Source organism: Somniosus microcephalus, chromosome 7, assembly GCF_052327205.1.
Source record: "Somniosus microcephalus isolate GS21.2 chromosome 7, FLI_Smic_1.0, whole genome shotgun sequence".
Classification (NCBI taxonomy): domain Eukaryota; kingdom Metazoa; phylum Chordata; class Chondrichthyes; order Squaliformes; family Somniosidae; genus Somniosus; species Somniosus microcephalus.
Genome location: NC_140993.1, coordinates 70,778,603 through 70,801,522, shown reverse-complemented (window position 1 = coordinate 70,801,522; position 22,920 = coordinate 70,778,603). Strand labels below are relative to the sequence as shown.

At 43.3% G+C, this 22,920-nt stretch overlaps 1 protein-coding gene across 2 annotated transcripts; it reads left to right on the top strand.

Moving 5' to 3' along the window:
* Positions 1–1,990: 1,990 nt before the first annotated feature.
* LOC147114709 (microtubule-associated protein 4-like) lies at positions 1,991–22,668 on the top strand. Of its 2 annotated transcripts, none has more exons than XM_085992569.1 (3): positions 1,991–2,308; positions 5,750–5,824; positions 18,728–22,668. In XM_085992569.1, the coding sequence occupies exons 1-3, from the start codon at positions 2,044–2,046 to the stop codon at positions 18,730–18,732; spliced, it is 345 nt and encodes a 114-aa protein (XP_085848695.1). In that variant the 5' UTR covers positions 1,991–2,043; the 3' UTR covers positions 18,733–22,668. The 2 variants fall into 2 exon arrangements, with proteins under 2 accessions (XP_085848695.1, XP_085848694.1); XM_085992568.1 differs by having other exon boundaries at positions 18,725–22,668.
* The last annotated feature ends 252 nt before the right edge of the window (positions 22,669–22,920 follow it).

Genomic DNA, 22,920 nt, shown 5'->3' with positions numbered 1-22,920 from the left:
ATTTACCTTCAAGCTATTTCCAGTCCATTTTTGCTAAATCACACTCAGCTTAGTAAAATCACCATTTCCCCAACTGGGAACTTTTGTTCCTGGTCTACCTTTGTCCTTTTCCATAACTATGCTAAATCTAACTGAATTATGATCTCTACCACCAAATTGCTCTCACTGATGGCCCTTCCACCTGCCCAGCTTCATTCCCTAAAACAAAGTCCAGAACCGCCCCCTCTCTTGTTGGGCTTGCTATGTACTAGCTAAAAAAGTTCTCCTGAATGCAGTTTAAGTATTCTGCACCCTCTATACCTTCTAAACTGATTCTATCCCGGTTAATATTAGAGGAGTTGCAATCCCCTACTATTACTGCTCTAATGGCCCAGAAATTCGGGTCTCCACGGGTGACTACACACGGGGTACTCACCCATAGGCCGAATGGACGTGCCGGTTTTCTGCATGCACTGCGCATGCATGGGAAACCGGCACTTGCTATCCTCTGAACGAAGAGGTTCAGAGGTCGAACGGCGTGCAGGAGAGGCTGCGCGTGCGCATCAAACTTGCGTTTTTTTTGCAGGTTTTCCCGGGATCGTAAGCCTGCAGGATTTAGAAATGTAAAAAGCAGCGTAAGGCCTGCTTTTTACAAGGTAAGTGGTCAATTAATTAAAATTAAAACATTTTTTCCACAGGTTTATTATTTTTAAATACTTTAAAGCAAGGTAAGTTTATTTTTAGCCCTGTTAGAATATAAAATTATTTTTTTTCAAAAATTTAAATTATTGTTTAAAATAGTTATTTAATGTAATTTATAGTTTATTTAAAAAGTGTGATTTAAAAAAAAAAAAAAAAAAAAAAAAATTATTTGAAGGTTTACTGCTATTTTGGGACCGTAGTATTTATAAGTCTTGACAGCTCTTCCTGTCAAGACTTATGAATGGGCTTTTCCCACCTCCGATTGGCTGCCCATGGCCCACGTGATCCCAGGGGACGCATCACACCAACTGCGCCCCTGGGATACACAAGCACTGCGCGCCGGCAGCTGGGCCAGGCCCCGGATCGAAATTCCACGGGGCCCTACAGCACAACGGCCGGCGCGCAAGGTAAGTGCAGATTGGGGACTTGCACCCACGGGAAGCCCCGGACCCGAATTTCTGGGCCATTGTTTTTGCACTTCTCAGAAATTTGCCTACATAGTTGCTCTTCTATCTCCCTCTGACTATTTGGGGGGGTCTTTAGTACACTCCCAGCAGTGTGGTTGCCCCTTTTTTGTTCTTCAGTTCAGCCCATATGGCCTCATTTGATGATCCTTCCAACATATCCTCCCTCCTCACAGCTGTAATTGTTTCTTTAACCAATATTGCGACCCCGCACCTTTTTTTATCCATCTCTGTATCTCGTCTGAAAACCCTGTAACCAGGAATGTTGAGCTGCCATTCCTGCCCTCCTTTCAGCCATGTTTCAGTAATAGCTATGATAATCATACTTCAGAACTGAATAGCAGTTAGAGAGCAAGATACACTTAGGGGACTCCTGCACCACCTGCCTGCTCCTCCTTGTCTATCTGGCAAAGGGTAGTGGAGAATGCGGCCATTGATCCGATTACTTCTCGCGTGCTAATGCTCCTGGAAGTGTTCTACTCTTATTTTAAGACTTTTCAATGCAAATTGGGTCCCCCACCCTTAACTTTTGGCTTCAGGGACTGTAGTGTCAAGGAATGCAATCAGAAGTGAGTACAATTACTTTTGTTGAGTGCTGCGGGATAACTGCTTCCTTTACAACAAGAGTGATTCTACCTGACGCAGTAGTGGGGAAAGAGACTGATTAGGAAAGCCAAGTGTGAGAGAAAGTATTTAACCTAATGGATGGGAGTGCCCTCCATTAGGTTTGTCAAACACCTAATGATTGCCATCCAACTTGTGTGCTTGCTAAGTGGATGCATTACCAAATATTTACATAGTGACCATTACTTTCAATCATCCAGTTTCCATAATGTACCAATTCATAGACTGTTAAACCTTTCATTTTGGCTTCTTTCAGGACACGGCTGTGCTTACGATGGCTGACTTCAATCTGATTGATGCACTACACGAAAGTACACCCAGTGTTGAATCGGAAATTAAGAGAGATTTCATTGCTTCTCTGGAGGCAGAGAAATACGATGATGTTGTTGGAGAAAGTGTGACGAAAGAAAGTTATGTTCCACTGCTGGATGACGATGAGACAAAACCGTCTCCTTCCAAGGCTAAAGAGAATGCGGTGGTGCACTTGTATGGAGAGGCAGCACCTGAACAAGAAACTGATCGGGGACAATTGACAGAACGTGAGTGTGTGTGCATAATATGAGCTTTAGATCAGAGCAGTGAGTGGAAGCCTCACTGAGTGGTGTGACAGTAGGGCTTGTCTGTTGAACCTTGGGTGTTCTTGAGCAGTAGAGTGCCATGTAGCACTGGGCTCTCTGTTTAAATCATTCCTAAGTGTTTGTCTAGCATGGCTGCATGAGGGTTTCAAGACAGAGCTTGGAATGAGGAACAGCCATTCAGCCCATTATGTCTGTTCCTTCTATCAACTATATACATCTCATTTGGCTGCACAAGGTACTGGTGAAACTAATTTCATTTTGAGTAATTTCAGCTGTTAAAGATGATCAACATAGGAACAGGAAGTAGGCCATTCAGCCCCTTGACTCTGTTCGGCTATTCAATTAGATCATGGCTGAATTGTACCTCGACTCCATGTACCCGCCTTTCTTTCTTATCCCTTGAGACTCTTGCTTAACAAAAATCCATCTATCTCGAAAATGTCATTTGACCCAGCATCCACAGCCTTTTGGGGGAGAGTGTTCCAGATTTCCACAACCCTTTGTGTGGAAAAAGTGCTTCCTGATTTCACTCCTGAATGGCCTACATCTCCTCCAGTTTGAATTGAATTGAAAGCGGGTGCCAATTGGTGTATGGACAGTGCTCTAATCCATGGCTGCCTACACTATATATTTTTCTTAAACTCCTCCCTATATTTCTTCTCTCTTCTCTACTTTATACTATCGCCAATTTAAGAACATAAGAGCAGGAGTAGGCCATACGGCCCCTCGAGCCTGCTCCGCCATTCAATAAAATCATGGCTGATCATCGACCTCAACTCCACTTTTCCCGTTGGATCTCCATATCCCTTGATTCCCCTAGAGTCCAAAAATCTATTTATCTCAGCCTTGAATATACTCAAAGACTCAGCATTCACAGCCCTCTGGGGCAGAGAATTCCAAAGATTCACAACCCTCTGAGTGAAGAAATTCCTCGTCATCGCAGTCTTAAATGGCCGACCACTTATCTTTAGACTATGCCCCCTAGTTCTAGACACTCTAGCCAGGGGAAACAACCTCTCAGCATCTACCCTGTCAATCCCTTTCAGAATCTTGTATGTTTTCAATGAGATCACCTCTCATTCTTCTAAACTCCAGAGAGTATAGGCCCATTCTACACAATCTCTCATCATAGGACAGCCCTCTCATCCCAGGAATCAATCTAGTGAACCTTTGTTGCACCGCCTCCAAGGCAAGTATATCCTTCCTTAGATAAGGAGACCAAAACTGTGCACAGTACTCCAGGTGTGGTCTCACCGAGGCTCTGTACAATTGTAGCAAGACTTCCTTACTCTTATACTCCAACCCTCTTGCAATAAAGGCCAACATGCCATTTGTCTTCCTTATTGCTTTCTGTACCCGCATGCTAGCTTTCTGTATTTCTTGCACGAGGAAACCCAAATCTCTCTGAACACCAACATTTGAAAGTTTCTCACCATTTAAAAAATATTCTGTTTTTCTATTCTTCCTACCAAAGTGAATAACCTCACATTTCCCTACATTATACTCCATCTGCCACCTTACTGCCCACTCACTTAGTCTATCTATATCCCTTTGCAGACTCTGTGTTCTCCTTACAGCTTACTGCCCCACCTAGCTTTGTATCATCAGCAAACTTGGATACATTACACTCGGCCCCTTCATCTAGGTCATTAATATACAGGAAACTTTCTGGTATCCGGCACGGACGGGACCGACGTGGTGCCAGTTCAGCAACAATTCCGGATAACCGAACGCTATAGTGAAAGATACGGACCTTAGAGCTCCGTATGAAGCAACAAACCCTGTTGCTTGCTTCAGAAGAACGTCCACAAGTTGCAAGCGTCTCTGTAGCTTAGCAACAGCTGCAGCCAAACCCTTGCCTTCCTCAATTTGTTGCTGTGCAAGTAATAAAAGTTAGCTGAAACCGACTCCTGAATTTTGCCGGTTAACCGACATTTCCAGTTATTTAGGGGCTGGTTAATCAAAAGTTTCCTGTAGATTGTAAATAGCTGAGGCCCCAACACTGATCCTTGCGGCACCCCACTAGTTACAGCCTGCCAACCTGAAAAAAATCTGTTTATCCCTACTCCCCTGTTTTCTGTCCGTTACCAAATCCTCTATCCATGCTACTATATTACCCCCAACCCCGTGAGCCCTACTCTTGTGTAATAACCTTTTATGTGGCACATTATTGAATGCCTTTTGGAAATCCAAATAAACTACATCCACTAGTTCCCCTTTATCTACCCTGCTAGTTACATCCTTTTACTTGGGAGGACACAACCATCTATAAACACTACTCTAAAACTGGCTTTTTTTAATGGTTGTCTACCCTTCAATAATGGGCACAAACCTGAGTTTTCTTCCTTTGCACCCCCCAACACCCCTCCAACCCTCTTCTCTCCCAAACGTCTTAATTTCTTGGAGTAAAATTTCATGATTGCAGTGTGCCCTCAAGCAACTTGTCCTACTGGCCATTACCAGCACGTTCCAGCTGCACAACCTCTATTATTGAGCAGGACAAAAGCATGAATACCACGAGGATGTCAGCCCTCCAGCTTTCTCACCATCCTGACTTGGACATATATGGCTGTTCCTTCATCGCTGTTGGGTCAAAATCCTGGAATTCCCTACCTAACACCATTGTGGGGGCACTAACACCATTGTGGGGGCACCATCACTACAAGGACTGCAGTAGTTTGAGAACATAGCCTTCTGGCACCTTATGGCAGCTGTGCTTTCATTACCCACCAATAATTGTTTGTGCATTAGCCATAAATTCAACTGGGCATTGGTTGACCTCGCACCTAAGCCTAATCCTTTGTTCACCTGTACATTTTGTTCGGCAGGGGTCTCTGGATATGACGAATAGGAACCTCAGCTTATTTTTTGTCCCTCTCTAGCACAGGAGCACTGAAACCAACATAAAATAGTTTAGAAGTTGGATATTTAAAAAAAAAAATCGTGATAAAGGTGACAATTTGCACTTTTGTGGGAAAACCGGCGAGTCACAGAATGGTAACCTGTAAAATTTCTAGAAACCCAGGTAACAAAAACTGAATTTGACTTATTCAGCCACCATAAATTAGTGACTGTGATGATGGTTCTTCATGACTGAGTTAATCATTCAGGGCCCACTTACTAGTTGTGACACACTGATCCAGCGCACAACTTCAAAAACACTCGCCACGGAATCATCGGAGGAGCTGCGCACTGCTCTTAGTTGCTCTGTAGGGTAATCTGACCTTGAACTGGTAGCACTTTCCAGAAACAGTAATAGTCTGTGTTGTTTTCCTTTCTTCCTCTATCCTAGACAGGCAGATGGTCGTGTGATTATTTTGAGCCCTGGAGCTTAGAGTATTGTGCATCGTGCCAGTCATGGTTTACAGTGTCTGACTGTCTGCTGTGTATGAACTTCTGCAGGTTCTGGAGCGAGTGAGCAGGGACCAGGGGAGCTGCCCAATGGGGAGCATGGTGTAGGACAAGCTGATGGCACAGGTAAGGTTGAAACAGGGGCTTCTATATCCCTGCTTCCTGCAGGAATCCAACTGGGAATCTTTGGTAGAAGCTGTGCTTATTTTTTGGGGGGATTTTGGATCCTCTTGTTTAGGTAAGGAGTTTATTTTTTTTTAAATGAATTCCTTTTTCTCCTGAAGGTGTTGATTCTCATCGGGATAAGATTCACCAGGTGCCCTCACCCTCTCTCAATAGGCCATTCTTAATGTGTGAACCTAGGCAATGAATGACATGAATGGTAAATAAGGTTGGTGAGCTGCAGGCGCAAATAGCCACATGGGAATCTGATGTTGTGATAACAGAGACCTGGCTCAAAAGGGCAGGATTGGGTTTTAAATATCCCTGGATATGAGGTGTTCAGGAAAGATGGGGAAGGAAAGAAAGGAGGTGGGGTGGCAGTATTGGTTAAGGAGAATGTTAGTGTTGGAGAGAGAGAGGATGTCCTGGAGGGGTCAAGGATAGAATCTATTTGGTTAGAGTTAAGAAATAATAGAGGTGTCATTACACTACTAGGTGTATTCTATAGGCCACCAACTAGTAGGAAAGATAGAGGAGCAAATTTGCAGGGAAATTAGAGAGAATCATAGAAAGTTACAGCACGGAAGGAGGCCATTTCGGCCTATTGTGTCCGCGCCGGCCAACAAAAAGCTATCCAGCCTAATCCCACTTCCCAGCTCTTGGTCCGCAGCCCTGCAGGTTACAGCATCCCAAGTGCACATCCAAGTACTTTTTAAATGTGGTTAGGGTTCCTGCCTCTACCACCCTTTCAGGCAGTGAGTTCCAGACCCCCACAACCCTCTGGTTGAAGAAATTTCCCCTCAAATCCCCTCTAAACCTTCCACCAATTACTTTAAATCTGTGCCCCCTGGTTTTTGACCCCTCTGCTAAGGGAAATAGGTCCTTTCTATCCACTTTATCTAGACCCTCATAATTTTATACACCTCTAAGGTCTCCCCTCAGCCTCCTCTGTTCCAAGGAAAACAGACCCAGCCTATCCAGTCTTTCCTCATAGCTAAGATTCTCTACTTCTGACAACATCCTTGTAAATCTCCTCTGTACCCTCTCTAGTGCAATCACATCTTTCCTGTAATGTGGTGACCGAACTGCACGCAGTACTCTAGCTGAGGCCTAACTAGTGTTTTATACAGTTGAAGCATAACCCCACTGCTCTTGTATTCTATGCCACGGCTAATGAAGGCAAGCATTCCGTATGCCTTCTTAACCACCTTATCTACTTGGCCTACTACCTTCAGGGATCTGTGGACATACACGCCAAGGTCCCTTTGTCCCTCTACACTACTCAGTGTCCTACTATTTAATGTGTATTCCCTTTCCTTGTTAGCCCTCCCCACATGCATTACCTCGCACTTCTCCGGATTGAATTCCATTTGCCACTGTTCTGCCCACCTGACCAGTTTATTGATATCTTCCTGCAGTCTACAGCTTCCTTCTTCAGTATCAACCACACAGCCGATTTTAGTATCATCTGCAAACTTCTTAATCATACCCCCTATATTCAAGTCAAGATCGTTGATATATACCACAAAAAGCAAGGGACCTAGTACTGAGCCCAGTGGAACCCCACTGGAAACAAACTTCCAGTCACAAAAACACCCATCAACCATTACCCTCTGCCTCCTGTCTCCTGAGATGCAATAACTATAGATACTAATAATGGGGGACTTCAATTATCCTAATATTGACTGGGATAATAGTGTACAGGACATAGATGGGGAAGAATTTCTGAAGTGTGTTCAGGAGAACTTTCTTGATGGTACGTTTCCAGTCCAACGAGGAAGGAGGCATTGCTGCATCTGGTTCTGGAGAATAAGGTCATAGAATCATAGAAATTTACTGCACAGAAGGAGGCCATTCGGTCCATCTTGTCTGTGCCGGCCGACCAAGAGCTATCCACCCTAATCCCACTTTCCAGCACTTGGGCCGTAGCCTTGTAGGTTACGGTACTTCAAGTGCATATCCAAGTACTTTTTAAATGTGATAAGGGTTCCTGCCTCTACCACCCTTTCAGGCAGTGAGTTCCAGACCCCCTCAAATCCCCTCTAAACCTTCCCCCCATTACTTTAAATCTGTGCCTCCTGGTTTTTGACCCCTCTGCTAAAGGAAATAGGTTCTTCCTATCCATTCTATCTAGACCCCTCATAATTTTATACACCTCAATAAGGTCTCCCCTCAACCTCCTCTGTTCCAAAGAAAACAACTGCAGCCTATCCAATCTTTCCTCATAGCTAAAATTTCCCAGCCCAGGCAACACCCTCATAAATCTCGTCTGCACCCTCTCTAGTGCAGTCACATCCTTCCTGTAAATGTGGTGACCAGAACTGCACACTGTATTCTAGCTGCGGCCTAACTAGTGTTTTATACAGTTCAAGTATAACCTCCTTGCTTTTATATGCTATGCCTTGGCTAATAAAGGCAAGTATCCCGTATGCTTTCTTAACCACCTTATCTACCTGTCCTGCTACTTTCAGGGATCTGTGGACGTGCACTCCAAGGTTCCACTTCTCGGTGTCCTACCATTTGTAGTGCATTCCCTTACCTTGTTGGCCCTCTCCAAATGCATTACCTCACACTTCTCTGGATTGAAGTCCATTGATCTCTTCCTGCAGTCTGCAGCCGCCTTCTTCATTATCAACCACACGGCCAATTTTTGTATGATCTGCAAACTTCTTAATCATACTTCCTACATTCAAGTCCAAATCAGTGATATATACCACAAAAAGCAGAGGCCCCAGTACAGAGCCCTGCGGAACCCCACTGGAAACAGCTTTCCAGTCACAGAAACACCCTTCGACCATTACCCTTTGTTTCCTACCTCTGAGCCAATTTTGGATCCAACTTGCCACTTTGCCTTGGATCCCATGGGCTTTTACTTTTGTGACCAGTCTGCCATGCGGGACCTTATCAAAAGTCTTGCTAAAATCCATATAGACTACATCAAATGCACTACCCTCATCGACCCTCCTTATTGCCGCCTCAAAAAATTCAATCAAGATAGTCAGACACGACCTTCCCTTGACAAACCCATGCTGACTGTCCCTGATTAATCCGTGTCTTCCTAAATGAAGATTTATAGTGTCCCTCAGAATTTTTGTGGCACTTGATCAAACACCATTCGGAAGTCCATATACACCACGTCAAATGCATTGCCCTCATCAACCCTCTCTCTTAACTCATCAAAAAACTCAATCAAGTTAGTTAAACATGATTTGCCTTTAAAAGATCTGTGCTGGCGTTTCTTAATTAATCCACACTTGTCCAAGTGACAGTTAACTTTGTCCCTGATTATCGTTTCAAAAAGCTTCCCCACTACCGAGGTTAAACTGACTGGCCTGTAGTTGCTGGGTTTATCTGGGTAGTAAGAGGAGGGGTGGGGCTGATTAGGGACCAAAAAGGAGACCTACATATGCAGGCAGAGGGTATGGCTGAAGAGCTAAATGAGTACTTTGCATCTGTCTTCACCAAGGAAGAAGATGCTGCCATTGACATAGTGAAGGAGGAGGTTAGAGGAGATACTGGATGGGATAAAAATTGATAAAGTGGAACTAGAAAGGCCAGACGGGATGCATCCTAGGACACTGAGGGAAGTGAAAGAAAAAATCAGAGGTACTGGCCATAATCTTCCAATCCTCCTTAGAAACGGGGGTGGTGCCAGAGGACTGGAGAATTGCAAATGTTATACCCTTGTTCAAAAAAGGGTGTAAAGATAAACCCAGCAACTATAGATCAGTCACTTTAACCTCGGTAGTGGGGAAGCTTTTGGAAACATTAATCAGGGACAAAATTAACAGTCACTTGGACAAGTGTGGAATAATTTAAGGAAAGCTAGCACGGATTTGTTAAAGGCAAATCATGTTCAACCAACTTGATCAAGTTTTTTGATGAGGTAACAGGGTTTTTGAAGGCAATGCGGTTGACAACAACAACAACTTGTACTTATATAGCACCTTTAACGCAATAAAACGTCCCAAGGCACTTCACAGGAGTATTAAAAGACAAAAATTTGACACCGAGCCATATAAGGAGAAATTAGGGCAGGTGACCAAAAGCTTGGTCAAAGAGGTAGGTTTTAAGGAGTGTCTTAAAGGAGGAAAGAGAGGTAGCAAGGCGGAGAGGTTTAGGCAGGGAATTCCAGAGCTTAGGGCCTGGGCAACAGAAGGCACAGCCACCAATGATTGAGCGATTATAATCAGGGATGCTCAAGAGGCCAGAATTAGAGGAGCGCAGATATCTCGGGGTTGTGGGGCTAAAGGAGATTCCAGAGATAGGGAGGGGCGAGGCCATGGAGAGATTTGAAAACCAGGATGAGAATTTTGAAATCGAGGCGTTGCATAACCGGGAGCCAATGTAGGTCAGCAAGCACAGGGGTGATGGGTGAACAGGACTTGGTGCAAGTTAGGACACTGGCAGCCAAGTTTTGGATGACCTCAAGTTTACGTAGGGTAGAATGTGGGAGATCAGCCAGGAGTGTGTTGGAATAGTCATGTCTAGAGGTAACAAAGGCATGGATGAGGGTTTCGGCAGCGGATGAGCTGAGGCAAGGGCGAAGACGGACGATGTTAGAGGTGGAAATAGGTGTTCTTAGTTATGCTGCAGATATGTGGTCGGAAGCTCATTTCAGGGTCAAATATGACACCAAGGTTGCGAACAGTGTGGTTCAGCCTCGGACAGATGTTGAGGAGAGGGATGGAGTCAGTGGCTAGGGAACGAAGTTTGTGGCAGGGACCGAAAACAATGGCTTCGGTCTTCCCAATACTTAATTGGAGAAAATTTCTGCTCATTCAGAACTGGATGTCGGACAAGCAGACAGACAATTTAGAGAGACCGTGGAGGAGTTGAAAAATGTGATAGTGAGGTAGAGCTGGGTGTCATCAGCGTACATGTGGAAACTGACGCTGTGTTTCCGGATGATGTCGACAAGGGGCAACATGTAGATGAGAAATAGGAGGGGGCCAAGGATAGATCCTTGGGAGATACCAGAGGTAACCATGCAGGAGCGGGAAGAGAAGCCGTTGCAGGTGATTCTCTGGCTACGATTAGATAGATCAGAATGGAACCAGGCGAGTGCAGTTCCACCCAGCTGGACGATGGTGGACAGGTGTTGAAGGATGTAGAGGTCAACTGTGTCAAAGGATGCAGACAAGTAGAGAAGGACAAGGAGGGATGGTTTACCTTTGTCACAGTCACAAAGGATGTCATTTATGACTGATGAGAGCTGTTTTGGTATTGTGATAAGGGTGGAAACCTAATTGGAGGGATTCAAACATGGAATTGCGGGAAAGATGGGCACGGATTTGACGTGGCGTACATGGATTTCCAAAAGGTGTTCAACAAAGTGCCACTTAATAGGCTTGCCAGCAAAGTTTAAGCCCATGGAATAAAAGAGACAGTGGCAGCATGGATATGAAATTGGCTAAGTGACAAGAAACCGAGAGTAATGGTGAACGGTTGTTTTTTGGACTGGAGGAAGGTATACAGTGGGGTTCTCCAGGGGTCAGTTCTAGGACCACTGCTTTTCTTGATATATATTAATGACTTGGACTTGGGTGTACAGGGCACAATTTCAATATTTGTAGATGACACAAAACTTGGAAGTATAGTGAACAGTGAGGAGGATAGTGATAGACTTGAGGAAGACCTAGACAGGCTGGTGAAATGGGCTGACACGTGGCAGATGAAATTTAACGTAGAAAAGGGCGAAGTGATACATTTTGGTAGGAAGAATGAGGAGAGGCAATATAAACTAAAGGGTACAATTCTAAAGTGGGTGCATGAACAGAGACACCTGGGGGTATATGTGCACAAATCGTTGAAGGTGGCAGGGCAGGTTGAGAAAGCGGTTAAAAAAGCATACGGGATACTGGGCTTCATAAATAGAGGCATAGAGTACAAAAGCAAGGAAGTTTTGATCCTTTATGAAACAGTGGTTTGGCCTCAACTGGAGTATTGTGTCCAATTCTGGGCACCGCACTTTAGGAAGGATGTAAAGGCCTTAGAGAGGCTGCAGAAAAGATTTATGAGTGGTTCCAGGGATGAGGGACTTCAGTTATGTGGATAGACTGGAGAAGCTGGGTTTGCTATCCTTAGAGCAGAGCAGGTTGAGAGGAGTTTTGATAGAGGTGTTCAAAATCATGAGGGATCTAGACATAGATAGAGAAAAACTGTTCCCATTGGCGGAAGGGTCGAGAACCAGAGGAGACCGATTCAAGGTGATTGGCAGAAGAACCAAAGGTGATGTGAAGAAAAACTTTTTTACGCAGCGAGTGGTTAGGATCTGAAATGCACTGCCTGAAAGGGTGGTGGAGGCAGATTCAATCATGGCTTTCAAAAGGGAATTGGAGAAGTACCTGAAAGGGAAAAAAAACTTGCAGGGCTACGGGGAAAGGGCGGGGGAGTGGGACTAGCTGAAGTGCTCTTGCAGAGAGCCGGCATGAGCTTGACAGGCCGAATGGCGGCCTCCTGTGCTGTAACCATTCTATGATTCTATCTTTGATTCTATGATTCTTTCACTTTCTGGGCATCACCATAGAGTGTGATCCTGTCCTTGCCTGTGTCTACATGTGCACTTCCAGCTAAGGTCTCTGGATAATGATTGGGTCCAGGAGCCTTCACCACTTTCCCCGCCCCCTCTAACCCAAGTGCTTTGAGACTATTTGCAGTGCTCCTACTGTTGCATTGGTGAGTTCTTACAATTCAGCATAGATTGGTGATCAAGCCTGCCAACTTACTAATCTGTGTATCTGTTGCACTGCTTTAATTAACTGAACCATTGGATATGTTCAAGAATGTTCTTTAAAAATGAATCAAGAGAGTGACTTTGCAGACCAGATTTAAATTTTTCAAAGCTGACTGATGTACGTGTTTAAAATTTACAATACAAACCTCTTCCCTTGCAGTTTCTTTCCAAATTCTGCTTTTTAAGAAAATGGGGAACTTGAGACTGAAATAGATCACAAAACTGCCCTGGTAGTTTCATAATGATCACTACATTTAGTTGGGGGTGGGCAGGTGAATAATATGTCAGTGTAGCAGTTACGGTACTAGCAACACAAGAGGTTAAGAGTTGATGTTCCACCATCTGATAATTTAAGAACTAACATAAATACATACAAAAATGATGGACATGAAAAGACCAACTAGTCCATTTAGCCTGTCCCATACAGTCGTGGTGCCTTATGCATCACAATACAGACACTCCCTACCCACCTGGAGCCATGTAATCTCCTGGGAGAGGCTAAAAACCCTAGCCAATTCCTTTCCAACCCCTTTAGGTGATTGAAACTAGTCCAGGAGATCACATTGACCCTGATTTATATTACAGGGTTCCTAGCTTTTGTAGAAGGTGATCTTTGCCCCTGCCATTAACAGATCCAGCCCTCTTGAAGCAATACAGTGAATAAATGTTAACCACATGAGCTGGCAACCTGTTCCACAGATGCACTATTCTCTGGGGAAAAGAGCAACCTCTTAACATCCAATCTAGTTCTGCCCTTGCATAACTTGTAAGCGTGACCCCGTGTCCTGCCTAACCTATCCAGTTAAAATAATTTGTCTAAATAACCACAATCTAGCCCCTTCATTATTTTATAAATCAAGTTTGTGCTTTTCTAAAGTATACTGACTCAACTCTTTGAGCCTATCTGGGTAACAAAGATGTTTTAAACCTGAAATTCATTTTGTTACCTTTCTCTGCTCCCTTTCCAATGCCTCAATGTCCCCCACTGTATGAAGAGACCAAAATTGGACACTGTATTCTAACTGAGACCTAACCAAAATCTTGTACAAGGACAAAATGGCATGCTTTGTAGTGAACTAAAAAATAACAGTAAAGACTGCCGATTGTCTTGGAGCCAACTGGTTTGCTAATGTCCTTCAGGAAGGGAACTTGCCACCCCTACCTGGTCGGCCTATATGTGACTCCAGTCTCACTGTGGTTGATGCACAATGCCTTTAAAGTAATCTAGCACACCACTTGGGTGCAAAAACAATTGCTTTAAGACAAAAGCCCACTATCGCCTTCTCAGCATCATGGGATGGGCAATAAATACCAAATTGCCAGAATTCTTCTCTTTTCTTTCTCTTCCGTGCCTAGCGTCACCTGAGACAACCTGTTTTTTCCCCTGCTTTTACATCCAGCAGATTATTTTTTGTAACAAAGACCCTTTTTACATGGACAGGTTGTTAACCTGACTCTCAAGCCCCTACCAAGAGGACCACCTAGTTACAATGGGAGGTCGCCACTCTGCTCCCAGTGAGTACCCCGCTGGCTGTAAACCCAGTACTCGGAGGTTAGAACTCTCATTTCCGCTTGCTGGGGTGATGCCAAAGTTGCACACGTCCCAGATATATTTTTTAAGATGAGAGTGAAATAATTGCTGGAACTCTCAACTGTGACAAACAGATTTACCGGATGAGGGTCAAACTTGCAGCTTTTCTGAGCAGGAAATGGTTTGCTACATGGCTACTTCGTGAACATAACTAAATTATAATAGAATCATTTATTGTGCCGAGTGCTGCCTGCCCCCTGCATCACAATTTAGCAGTAACTTTTCCAGGGTGTAAAGTGGAACTGGAGAGTTCTGCAGGAGAGCCACCCTTCTCTTTTAACTTTGGTATGGAATCTTGTATCCTCCAGTGAGGGAAACTACCATCACTCATCCCACTGTGGCTTTTTTTCTCTGTACAAGATTTGCGCAATGCTAATACTTACTGTACTACTTGGGGCTTATTCACATTTAGCACAACTTAGTGTATATCATCTGCACGTAACCTGGCATTCAGTTATGTGGTGGAAGTGGGGGGGGGGGGGGGGTGGTGGTGGGCAGATGAATTGGTGAAATATTTTTCTCCTTGTTTTATTATCTGGTGAAGGTAGTAATAGTTGAGGCAGCTAAATCACTGTGATTAGCAAGTGAGCTCTACTGCAGCAAACCTTAAAGCGGTTGGGGGGGAAGGGCGGCAAGATATTAATTTGGAATTCTGTCATTCATATTTAAATGTGTGATCTGTGACACAAGAGTTTAGAGTTATTAAACTGTGTTTTAAGAGTGCATTTTTTTTGACGGTGTACGATTTGAAAATTCCCTTTAAGACATAAAAAAAACTTGCTACTTTCTAGTTCTGTTTCAGTCTCTATCTCACCTGGTGGGTAAATACACCGACCTGGTGTAGTACCGAGTCATGCTGATCAAAAAATTGCCCAGGCTTGATCCCTGGTCTTTGCTGTCATCTCATGTCAGGGCAGCAGTTGGGGGTGTTGGCATTGCCCTGAGCTAGGGAAGAGGAACAAGGCAAATCAGCCTGGTTTCTCAAACCAATACAGTGACCTAGCTGGTTTGGATATTGGATGAGTACATGATTTGAGCCTTAGTTCTTTTTCTCTTTCCTCCCCTTCTCTCTCTTTTACCCCCCCCCCTCCCCCCCCCATAGTTAAATGGGGAGGGAGGCAGGTTACTTGAGAGTTGCTGTGCCCCCAGTGAGACTCTGCCTTCAAGAAAGTTTGTGTGTGGTGGGGAGGCTGTGGCGTGGTGAAACTATTCGATTTGCATAAATTAACTTTTGAACTATAATCCTTCAGAATGTGCTGTGGGCAGTAGGTGGAGTCTGGACAGCAATGCAACCTCTCCTAACACTTGCTGGTAGCTGTTAACAATTTCTATTCATTAAGTAATGAGACCACATGCCAAACTTGGCCCACAAGCACTTGCAATCTGTTTCTCCTGTAAACTCTTGGATTTTTATATAATTTTACCAGATGTCTGATGTTTAGGAAACTTGGCTTACCTACTAATTAGTGTAATGTAAATTAGATACAGAAGTGTTGAAACGTGCCACCCTCCCACTACATCATGTTCTAAACTAATACAGAAAAGTGCTGATCTGTTGGTCCTCCCTCTATTGTTAATTAATGACAGTTATGGTCTTTGTGAAATTGCTACTTCTGTGTTAACCCCTTGAGGATACTTCACGATCGCAAATTGGATACTGATGAGGAATGTTTCCCCCACCTTGGCTTCAGGGACAAAATCCTGCAGACTCCCTTGAATGTTAAACTTTGTGATATCAGTCCATAATTTAACCCCCCTTAGAAAAGAATAACTTGAAAAGAAGACCAGCTGCGAATGAGGTGGCAGGGAGGAGGAGGTGTGGAAGGCAGCAGTTAGTGGTCCTGTGTGTCCAGCTAATGGCAATCTGCTGTGACTTGATGCTGGTAAATGCAGATGCAGATAGACCAGCATTAGCCAAATCATATCCCTGAAACTTGTGGGATTTTCTTGTTTTAAAGTAGATTCTAATTGTTTTTAGTGCAGCAGCTGTGCATGTTGTTCAATTTGTTGCTAAAGTCAGCTGCTTAACGATGACAGATGGCTGGCCCATCCCACATGGTAGTTGATTGGGTGGCAGTCAGACTGGAGCATTAACAATAGAAATGACACTTTTTCAAATGCCCCTCCTCCAATATTGCAAAGAGAAGGAATGGAGGCTCTCTACCGTTGAAAGGAAAAGTCTTTATAAATGACCTTCGTTCCATCCCTCCTTCCTGAAAATATTTCTAAGTACTGTACTAGCAGTGAAGGGACTGAAGAGAAACTTGACTCTTTGAAGTTGTGTATATTGTACAGCTGATGTTGCACAGTGGTGCAGAGTGCTGATTAATTGGATGCATCTACTGATTTGCTTCTCGCATGGAAATTTAGCTTTAAACTGCATATACTTTCATGCTCGAGTTTCGTGAAATCGGGTGGTGTTTGTGTGTTTTGGTATTAACTGTTGCTGTGCAGACTTTTTGTTTGCATCTGAAAAGCTGGAAGTTTATCCTGAAATTTGGTAATTGCTGAATTATCAAGGGAAGTGAGTTGTGTCAGAAGTGGAAAATTGTTTTGCATAAATATTAAACATTAAGAGATAATCCCTCCGAGGAGCTTATGATTAGAAACTGAGGAATCTGCTCTTTGTTCTGCCACTTAAATGGAGTGTAGCAAATAAGATTGTTTAATTTTGATTTTAAAGAAGTATGGTGTCTACTTGTCTGTTCCTTGTGTTTAAAAAAAAAAGTTATAACCCAAGATTTGGCTGGGTGTTATGGGGGGTGGGTGGCTACATGCTCTATCCTTGCTATTGAATGTTCCCTCTGTTTGATAAAGACGGCAACAAAAGTTTCTCTTCCCCCACCCTCTCATAAAGGTATTGACTCGGGGTACTATTGCAGGGGTGCCAGCAGCCATCCAGTATCTTGTCTCAGTGGCCATTTGTGTGTGACTCTACATATGTAACTGGCTGGGATATTTGATTGTGAGGGAATAGCCATTGACAAGTGCAGTTCCCAACAGGAGTTGCTGGGTAGTGATGAGGGTGGAATCTTGCCTGACCTTTTCTTTCTTTCTTATCCATCAAACCTCTGGTTATGGAGCAAAACTTTTATTACAGCACACCTTTTATTACAGCCATGAAAGTGTTACTCATCTTTACCAAAACATATTTTTAATAAATGCACAGCGTGACCTGGTGTTAAGTCTGTGGCGAGTTAACTGATTTGCAGTTGGCAGTAGGGACATTGCAGTGTGGTAGGGAATGGTGAAAAGCAGCTCGTGTCCTTGGGACAAAGTGACACTTGTTCAAACTAGTAAAAGGTAAATTTAGGACTTGTATCAGAAAATTCTTCTCATACACCATGATCACTGTATGGAATGGAACAGACTTAGATACAGTACTGGACATGAAAGTCCTGAAATTGTTTTTAGAAACAGTTGGCTGCTGAAATAGAAGGACTTTAAAGTATTTCTGGATGGATGAATTAAAATGGGCAAATGGCCTGCCTCATCAGTAATGACCTGTGTAATGCTGAACTGTGTAAGCAAGTGGATCTTGTGTGCAGATTGGATGGGTTCGGCTATGACACTTGCCCAGTGAAATAGTTTGGTGCTCACTGCTTTGGCGTATGTGAATGGAATGGCCGCTTTGGCAAAGTGCAGAGGGCTGCTGTGGAACTGTACCCCAGCAACAGCCAATCCCTTCAGCAGAAGATGACAAATGTGTGCGTGTTTTTTTTTAAAGAGCCGTAAATGGTGAGTCATAGTCAGTATTTATACTGTACGTAACAACTCGAGGATGATAAACCGAGTCTGCAGATGACAGTGATTCAGGCAGCTGACCGAATTAAGTAGCGTTGAGTCACTAGTTTTAAAATACAGCAAACTTTTCTTTTTGGCTGCAAGTAAGAGATTAAGTACATAGGTGAAATTTAAATTGACTACCTGGATTGACCCAAGTAGTCTTTAATGTAATGTGCTAGCCCTGTAAGTAAATATTCCAGTTCATTTTATATTTGGATAGTTACCCTATTCAATGATCTGTGTAATGCAGAGGTTGGGATTTGTATAAAAGAGAGTTTTGCCTTAGAGGTAAAGTTGCTCCGTCTGAGCCATACTGACCATAAAGCTCAATTGCCAAGTGTGTGTTGAGTTGGTAAAGGCAGGTGAGCTGCATTTGGCTTCTGCCCCAATGGCTAGGGTTCCTCTTCCTGATTGTGACTAGCTGGAAATGCATGTGTGAATGCCGGATTAAACTCCGCAGTGATCTCCGCCATAGTTGGAGAGCCTGCTGACCCTGTCAAGGCTCACGCATGAATAATGGGCTTTTGGGTGAAGTACCAAATGGCAGCTGCTACCCACATAATTGAGTCGAAGACTTCAGGGAGGAGGGAGAAAATCAGAAAGAATATTGTGTGGTTTGTGAGCTAATGTTTTCTGGAGAGCTTGTATTTTTAAAATATCTGCTTTCTACTTCTTTATACTAACTTCCTGTGCTTTTTTGCTTCCTTTCTCCTTTCCCCATTTCTCTCCTCCCTTCCGAATATCTATCTAGCAGCATAGAATGGAGCTTTTTATCACTTGGGTCACTCTGCACCACACACGAGCAGCTCCAGTGATTAAATGTTTGCACAACTCGACTCTACAGCTTTGAAAGTGTCATCTTGAAAAGGTTTTTGCCAATTATTTGCAGTTCCACTTTTGGCGACTATCAAAGGTCCAAAGAGCATCTTTACGCATGTGGCCACTTCTGCTTTATTTTCATAATCTTTTGGAATCTGACTGGTTAGACTGGTGTGAAAAATGAGTGATGTTCAGCAAAAAAAAATCATATAAATTTACTCAGACTTTATTCATGTAACGCTTTAAAAAATAACTTATTGAATTGTTTACCCAACCACTGCAAACCTGCTAGTTTTTATTAGGGTTGTAACTTCATTTGTGTATGGATGGGGGGCTTGGGTGGGATGGAATCTGGTGGTATTCTGCACCACAGTTTTCATCTTTTGGACTCTGAAGGACTGCTGACGGTGCTGCTGAAGGAACTGTTGGGTTGAGGAAGCAACAGTAAGGCAGCTTCTAACCAAATCTTAGTTAATCCATCAAAGCACTCGAAGTACTGAAAGTTTATTTTGTTACAGCACTAATTTGAAGGGCTATCAATGCTGCAATCACTGCTTGCAATGACTGAAGTAGTCCCAACTCTCTCTTACTACGTGTGATTCCAAAATTTTTACGGTAAAGGAAACTTTGTGATATCCGGCACCGACGGGACCGAGCTGTTGCCGTCCCATCAAAACTGCCGGACAAACCAGCGGTAATGTTAAAACATACGGAGCTTTTGAGCTCCGTATCTAGCAACAAACCCTGTTGCTTGCTTCTAAACAGTCGGCCGTAGCTTGCAAGCATCTCTGTAGCTAAGCAACAGCTTTTGCTAGACCTTGCAGAGCCTGACTGGTGGGGGAAAAAAAGCAACGAAAAGAAAAAAAAACTTACTGAACCGACTCCTGAATTTTGCCGGTGGATCGAGCATTCCAGACAGTTAACCTCCGGATAAACCAAAGTTTCCTGTACCTGCATTTTGGGGATAGCATCCTGCGATTTTTGTCTGCATTTTACTCTAGATGTAGACAGCCATTGGCCTAGAAAGCCTGTCCTTTTTTTTGCAGCAGCAGTTTAACTGTATTTATTTACAAACTTAAACCTTTATTGCATGGCCATTTAATAAAAGAACTGGAAAGGGAGGAGAAAACAGGTGTAAATTCAGAATTGGCCATCACTAATTAACACACATGTCGCATTGAGAGACAGTATTCACACAACAGTGGGATCTTAGTAATGTCACTCAATCCAAAAAAGTCTGATCACAATCTTTGCTGGGGAAGTACAGCTGTCGAGGATGCTGTTAGCACATTGAAAGTCCTGTCATATACATGTAAGATTTCTGTAATGAGATTTGAGTAGTCTCAATCAATGGCTCAAGACCTGCCTCAGTTTGTAAACTCAGTGCCCATCTTGCTTTGCCTCCCTGGTGCAGAAATGTTCAGGAGTTGAGAGATCAACTCTGCTTCTGGCTGCTGCACTCAAGTTGTATAAAAGAAAAGCTCCTAGCCTTGGTCGTCCCTGACTTGAGAACACTTTCATATAAACCTGGTGGTTTATTGTGGGCTTGTGAATGCAAGCCTTGTGCTTCACATGCAGTCAATTCTTAAAAACCACCTCATGACTCATCATATTTATAAAAGGGTTTGTGCTGCGAGTATTGAAGTATTGGCATTATATTTCCGAGGGATTTAAAATCTGCCACTGCCTGTTGCTGTCTGAAATATCCCTGTAAGTATGTCTTGATATCGCAGTCTAGTGGCCTATACATGTAAGATTTCCTTACCACTGTGCCGGGGCTTGGATGCTGAGTGACAGGCAGGCCTGTTGCTGGAAGTCAAGTCTTATCTATTCAGCAGGCTTCCATTGTAAGCTGAACGTTTCCCATGGTACTCCTGTCTGTAGAGTGTTTCAATTTGTAAGACTTCTGGTCTCACTGATGTCAGTTGCACAAACCTTCTCTAGTGCATGTGGCATTTCTCTCCCTTTTTCTCACTCTTTTCTATTTTATCCTCTTTTACTGAAACAAAAATTATGCTTAATTATTTTTAATGCACATCTATTTGTAAATTGCTGATGATTGGTTGAAGTTTCTTTCTAGATGCACTTTCTTTAACATTTTTTATATTTTAACTTATTTTGTAAGGAGTTTTAATTTCAGCTACAGTTGCTTGTGTAGCCATTAAAGCTTTGTGACTACTTCCCCTGCAGCCTAGTGCCGAATCTAGGTATCGGCTATTACAGCACTTGTGCTGCAGTTGGCCTCAGTGCCCCTGGGCTAGGAACAAGAAAACTCACAGGGGTCCAGCTTCTGATTGCTATGCAGTCACCCTGGCTGTAGTGCTTTTCATATTTGGGTAGCATAACCTATCTAGGCTCCTTGGCTGAAGTACCAGAGAGCTGCTGGTGCCTGACAAACCATAACCTGGCAGGCACCAACACCTTCTGGAGAAGAGGGCAGACATTTGGCAAAAAAATACTGAGCAGATACTTTGAGACTCTACAGATCTCTGCCATCTGTGCTCCATTCTGAAGTTAACAAACCTGAAACTTCCCCCTTTTTAAAAATCCCTACTTATTTCACTTTCCTTTTCAATGATTAAACTAACCCAGTACAAATGATTTCCTGGAGCCAACAAACCTACTGACATCCACTTTGAGGACAGCACTTCTGATCCAGTCCAAGTTGTCCTGGTCTTGGCTTCAGGAACACGTTATGCTCTTGTGATGCATGTTGAACTCTTCATTTCCTTATTTTTGGATTTGGAGTCTCGTGCGCACTGAGGGAATGGTTTCCTGTCTTGAGAATGCTTTCCTTCTATTGGTTGTAAGAAATGCATATCAGTAGCCTTCTAGTACCTGCTTGCTCTGTATTCAGATAGGCTTTTAAAAACTCACTTCATTCTTCCAGTACCAGCCCAGTCACAATTCTGTAAGTTGTCCTTGTGGTGTATTGACTGCACAGCCAAAGAGGAGTGAGTGGAAAGATGACTTTCCAGGTGCCTTGTTAAATTGTTCTCGAGAAAGTGAGCAGTTTACATACCCCCTTTTGTAGTTTGTCTCTTGCCCGGCTTCTTAACTTCTCCAATTTGTGGGGAGTTGAAGGGGAAGAGCAATATTAAGTCAATAATTTAAGGTTTAATATCAGTGCTGTTACATGTGACTTCTCAGTCAGCCCCCCCCCCCCCCCACCCTCGCATCCCAACTTTCCAATATTTTCATTGATTGAAGCTTTAGCTGTGCTGTTTGCTTCCTTTGTTCAACTCCCATTACATCATTTAGTTGAATAACTGGGAACAGTGGGAGCAGCATTTTAAACTTGTATTGCCAAAGCACATTCATGATTTTGAGCACTTCAAATGGGATGGATTCACTACTGGAATATAAATTATGCTACTCGGTTGGAAGGGGTTTTAATTTTTGGTAAAGTCATTCTGTTAGAACGGTGGTGTGATACAACTTGCTGAGACACTGGACGTTCAGTCACTTTGCTAGTCACTGACTCCGAATTCATCCCTAGATGCTCCGGATTTAAATGTTGGACTTCGCTGCAACTGGCTGACTCTTGGTAAATTCATAGTTACTCCCCTGTCCCCTTGAAGTTTAGTCATTCCCTGTCCTGCCACTGCTGGCAGGAGGGTGTAATTACAGTGTGACAAGTTTGCACAGGCAGTTTCCATTATAAGTTCCTATGTTCACATTTCTAATAGAAATATAAAAATAAGAGCAGAATATATGACTTTTTAAAAAGGAAAATGGAGACAGTTACATTTGTATATCCCCACCCTCTAATATATATATAATATTTCACCTAAACACTGCACTTGGTCTTGACTCCTCGTGTGCAATATCAAGGGAGATCAATGAGTAGGTGAAGAAAAATACCCCCCCCCCCCCCCCCCCCCCCCCCAAGAAGAGCAGATTTTGTAGAACCAGCCTCATTCACCAGTTGACCAGCTTGGTTTGTTCTGAATTAGTTCTAAAAATTCCTAGCCAGAGAGGAGGTATTTATAAATGTCCCTGGAGTTAAAGATTGCCGCTTTTTTAAAAAGAAAATTGTACATGTTACTTTTAATCTTATTTTAACACTTTTTAAACTGGCATGGAGCTGCCTTTAACTTGTGTAACTGATGTAGCATTCAGGTTAAT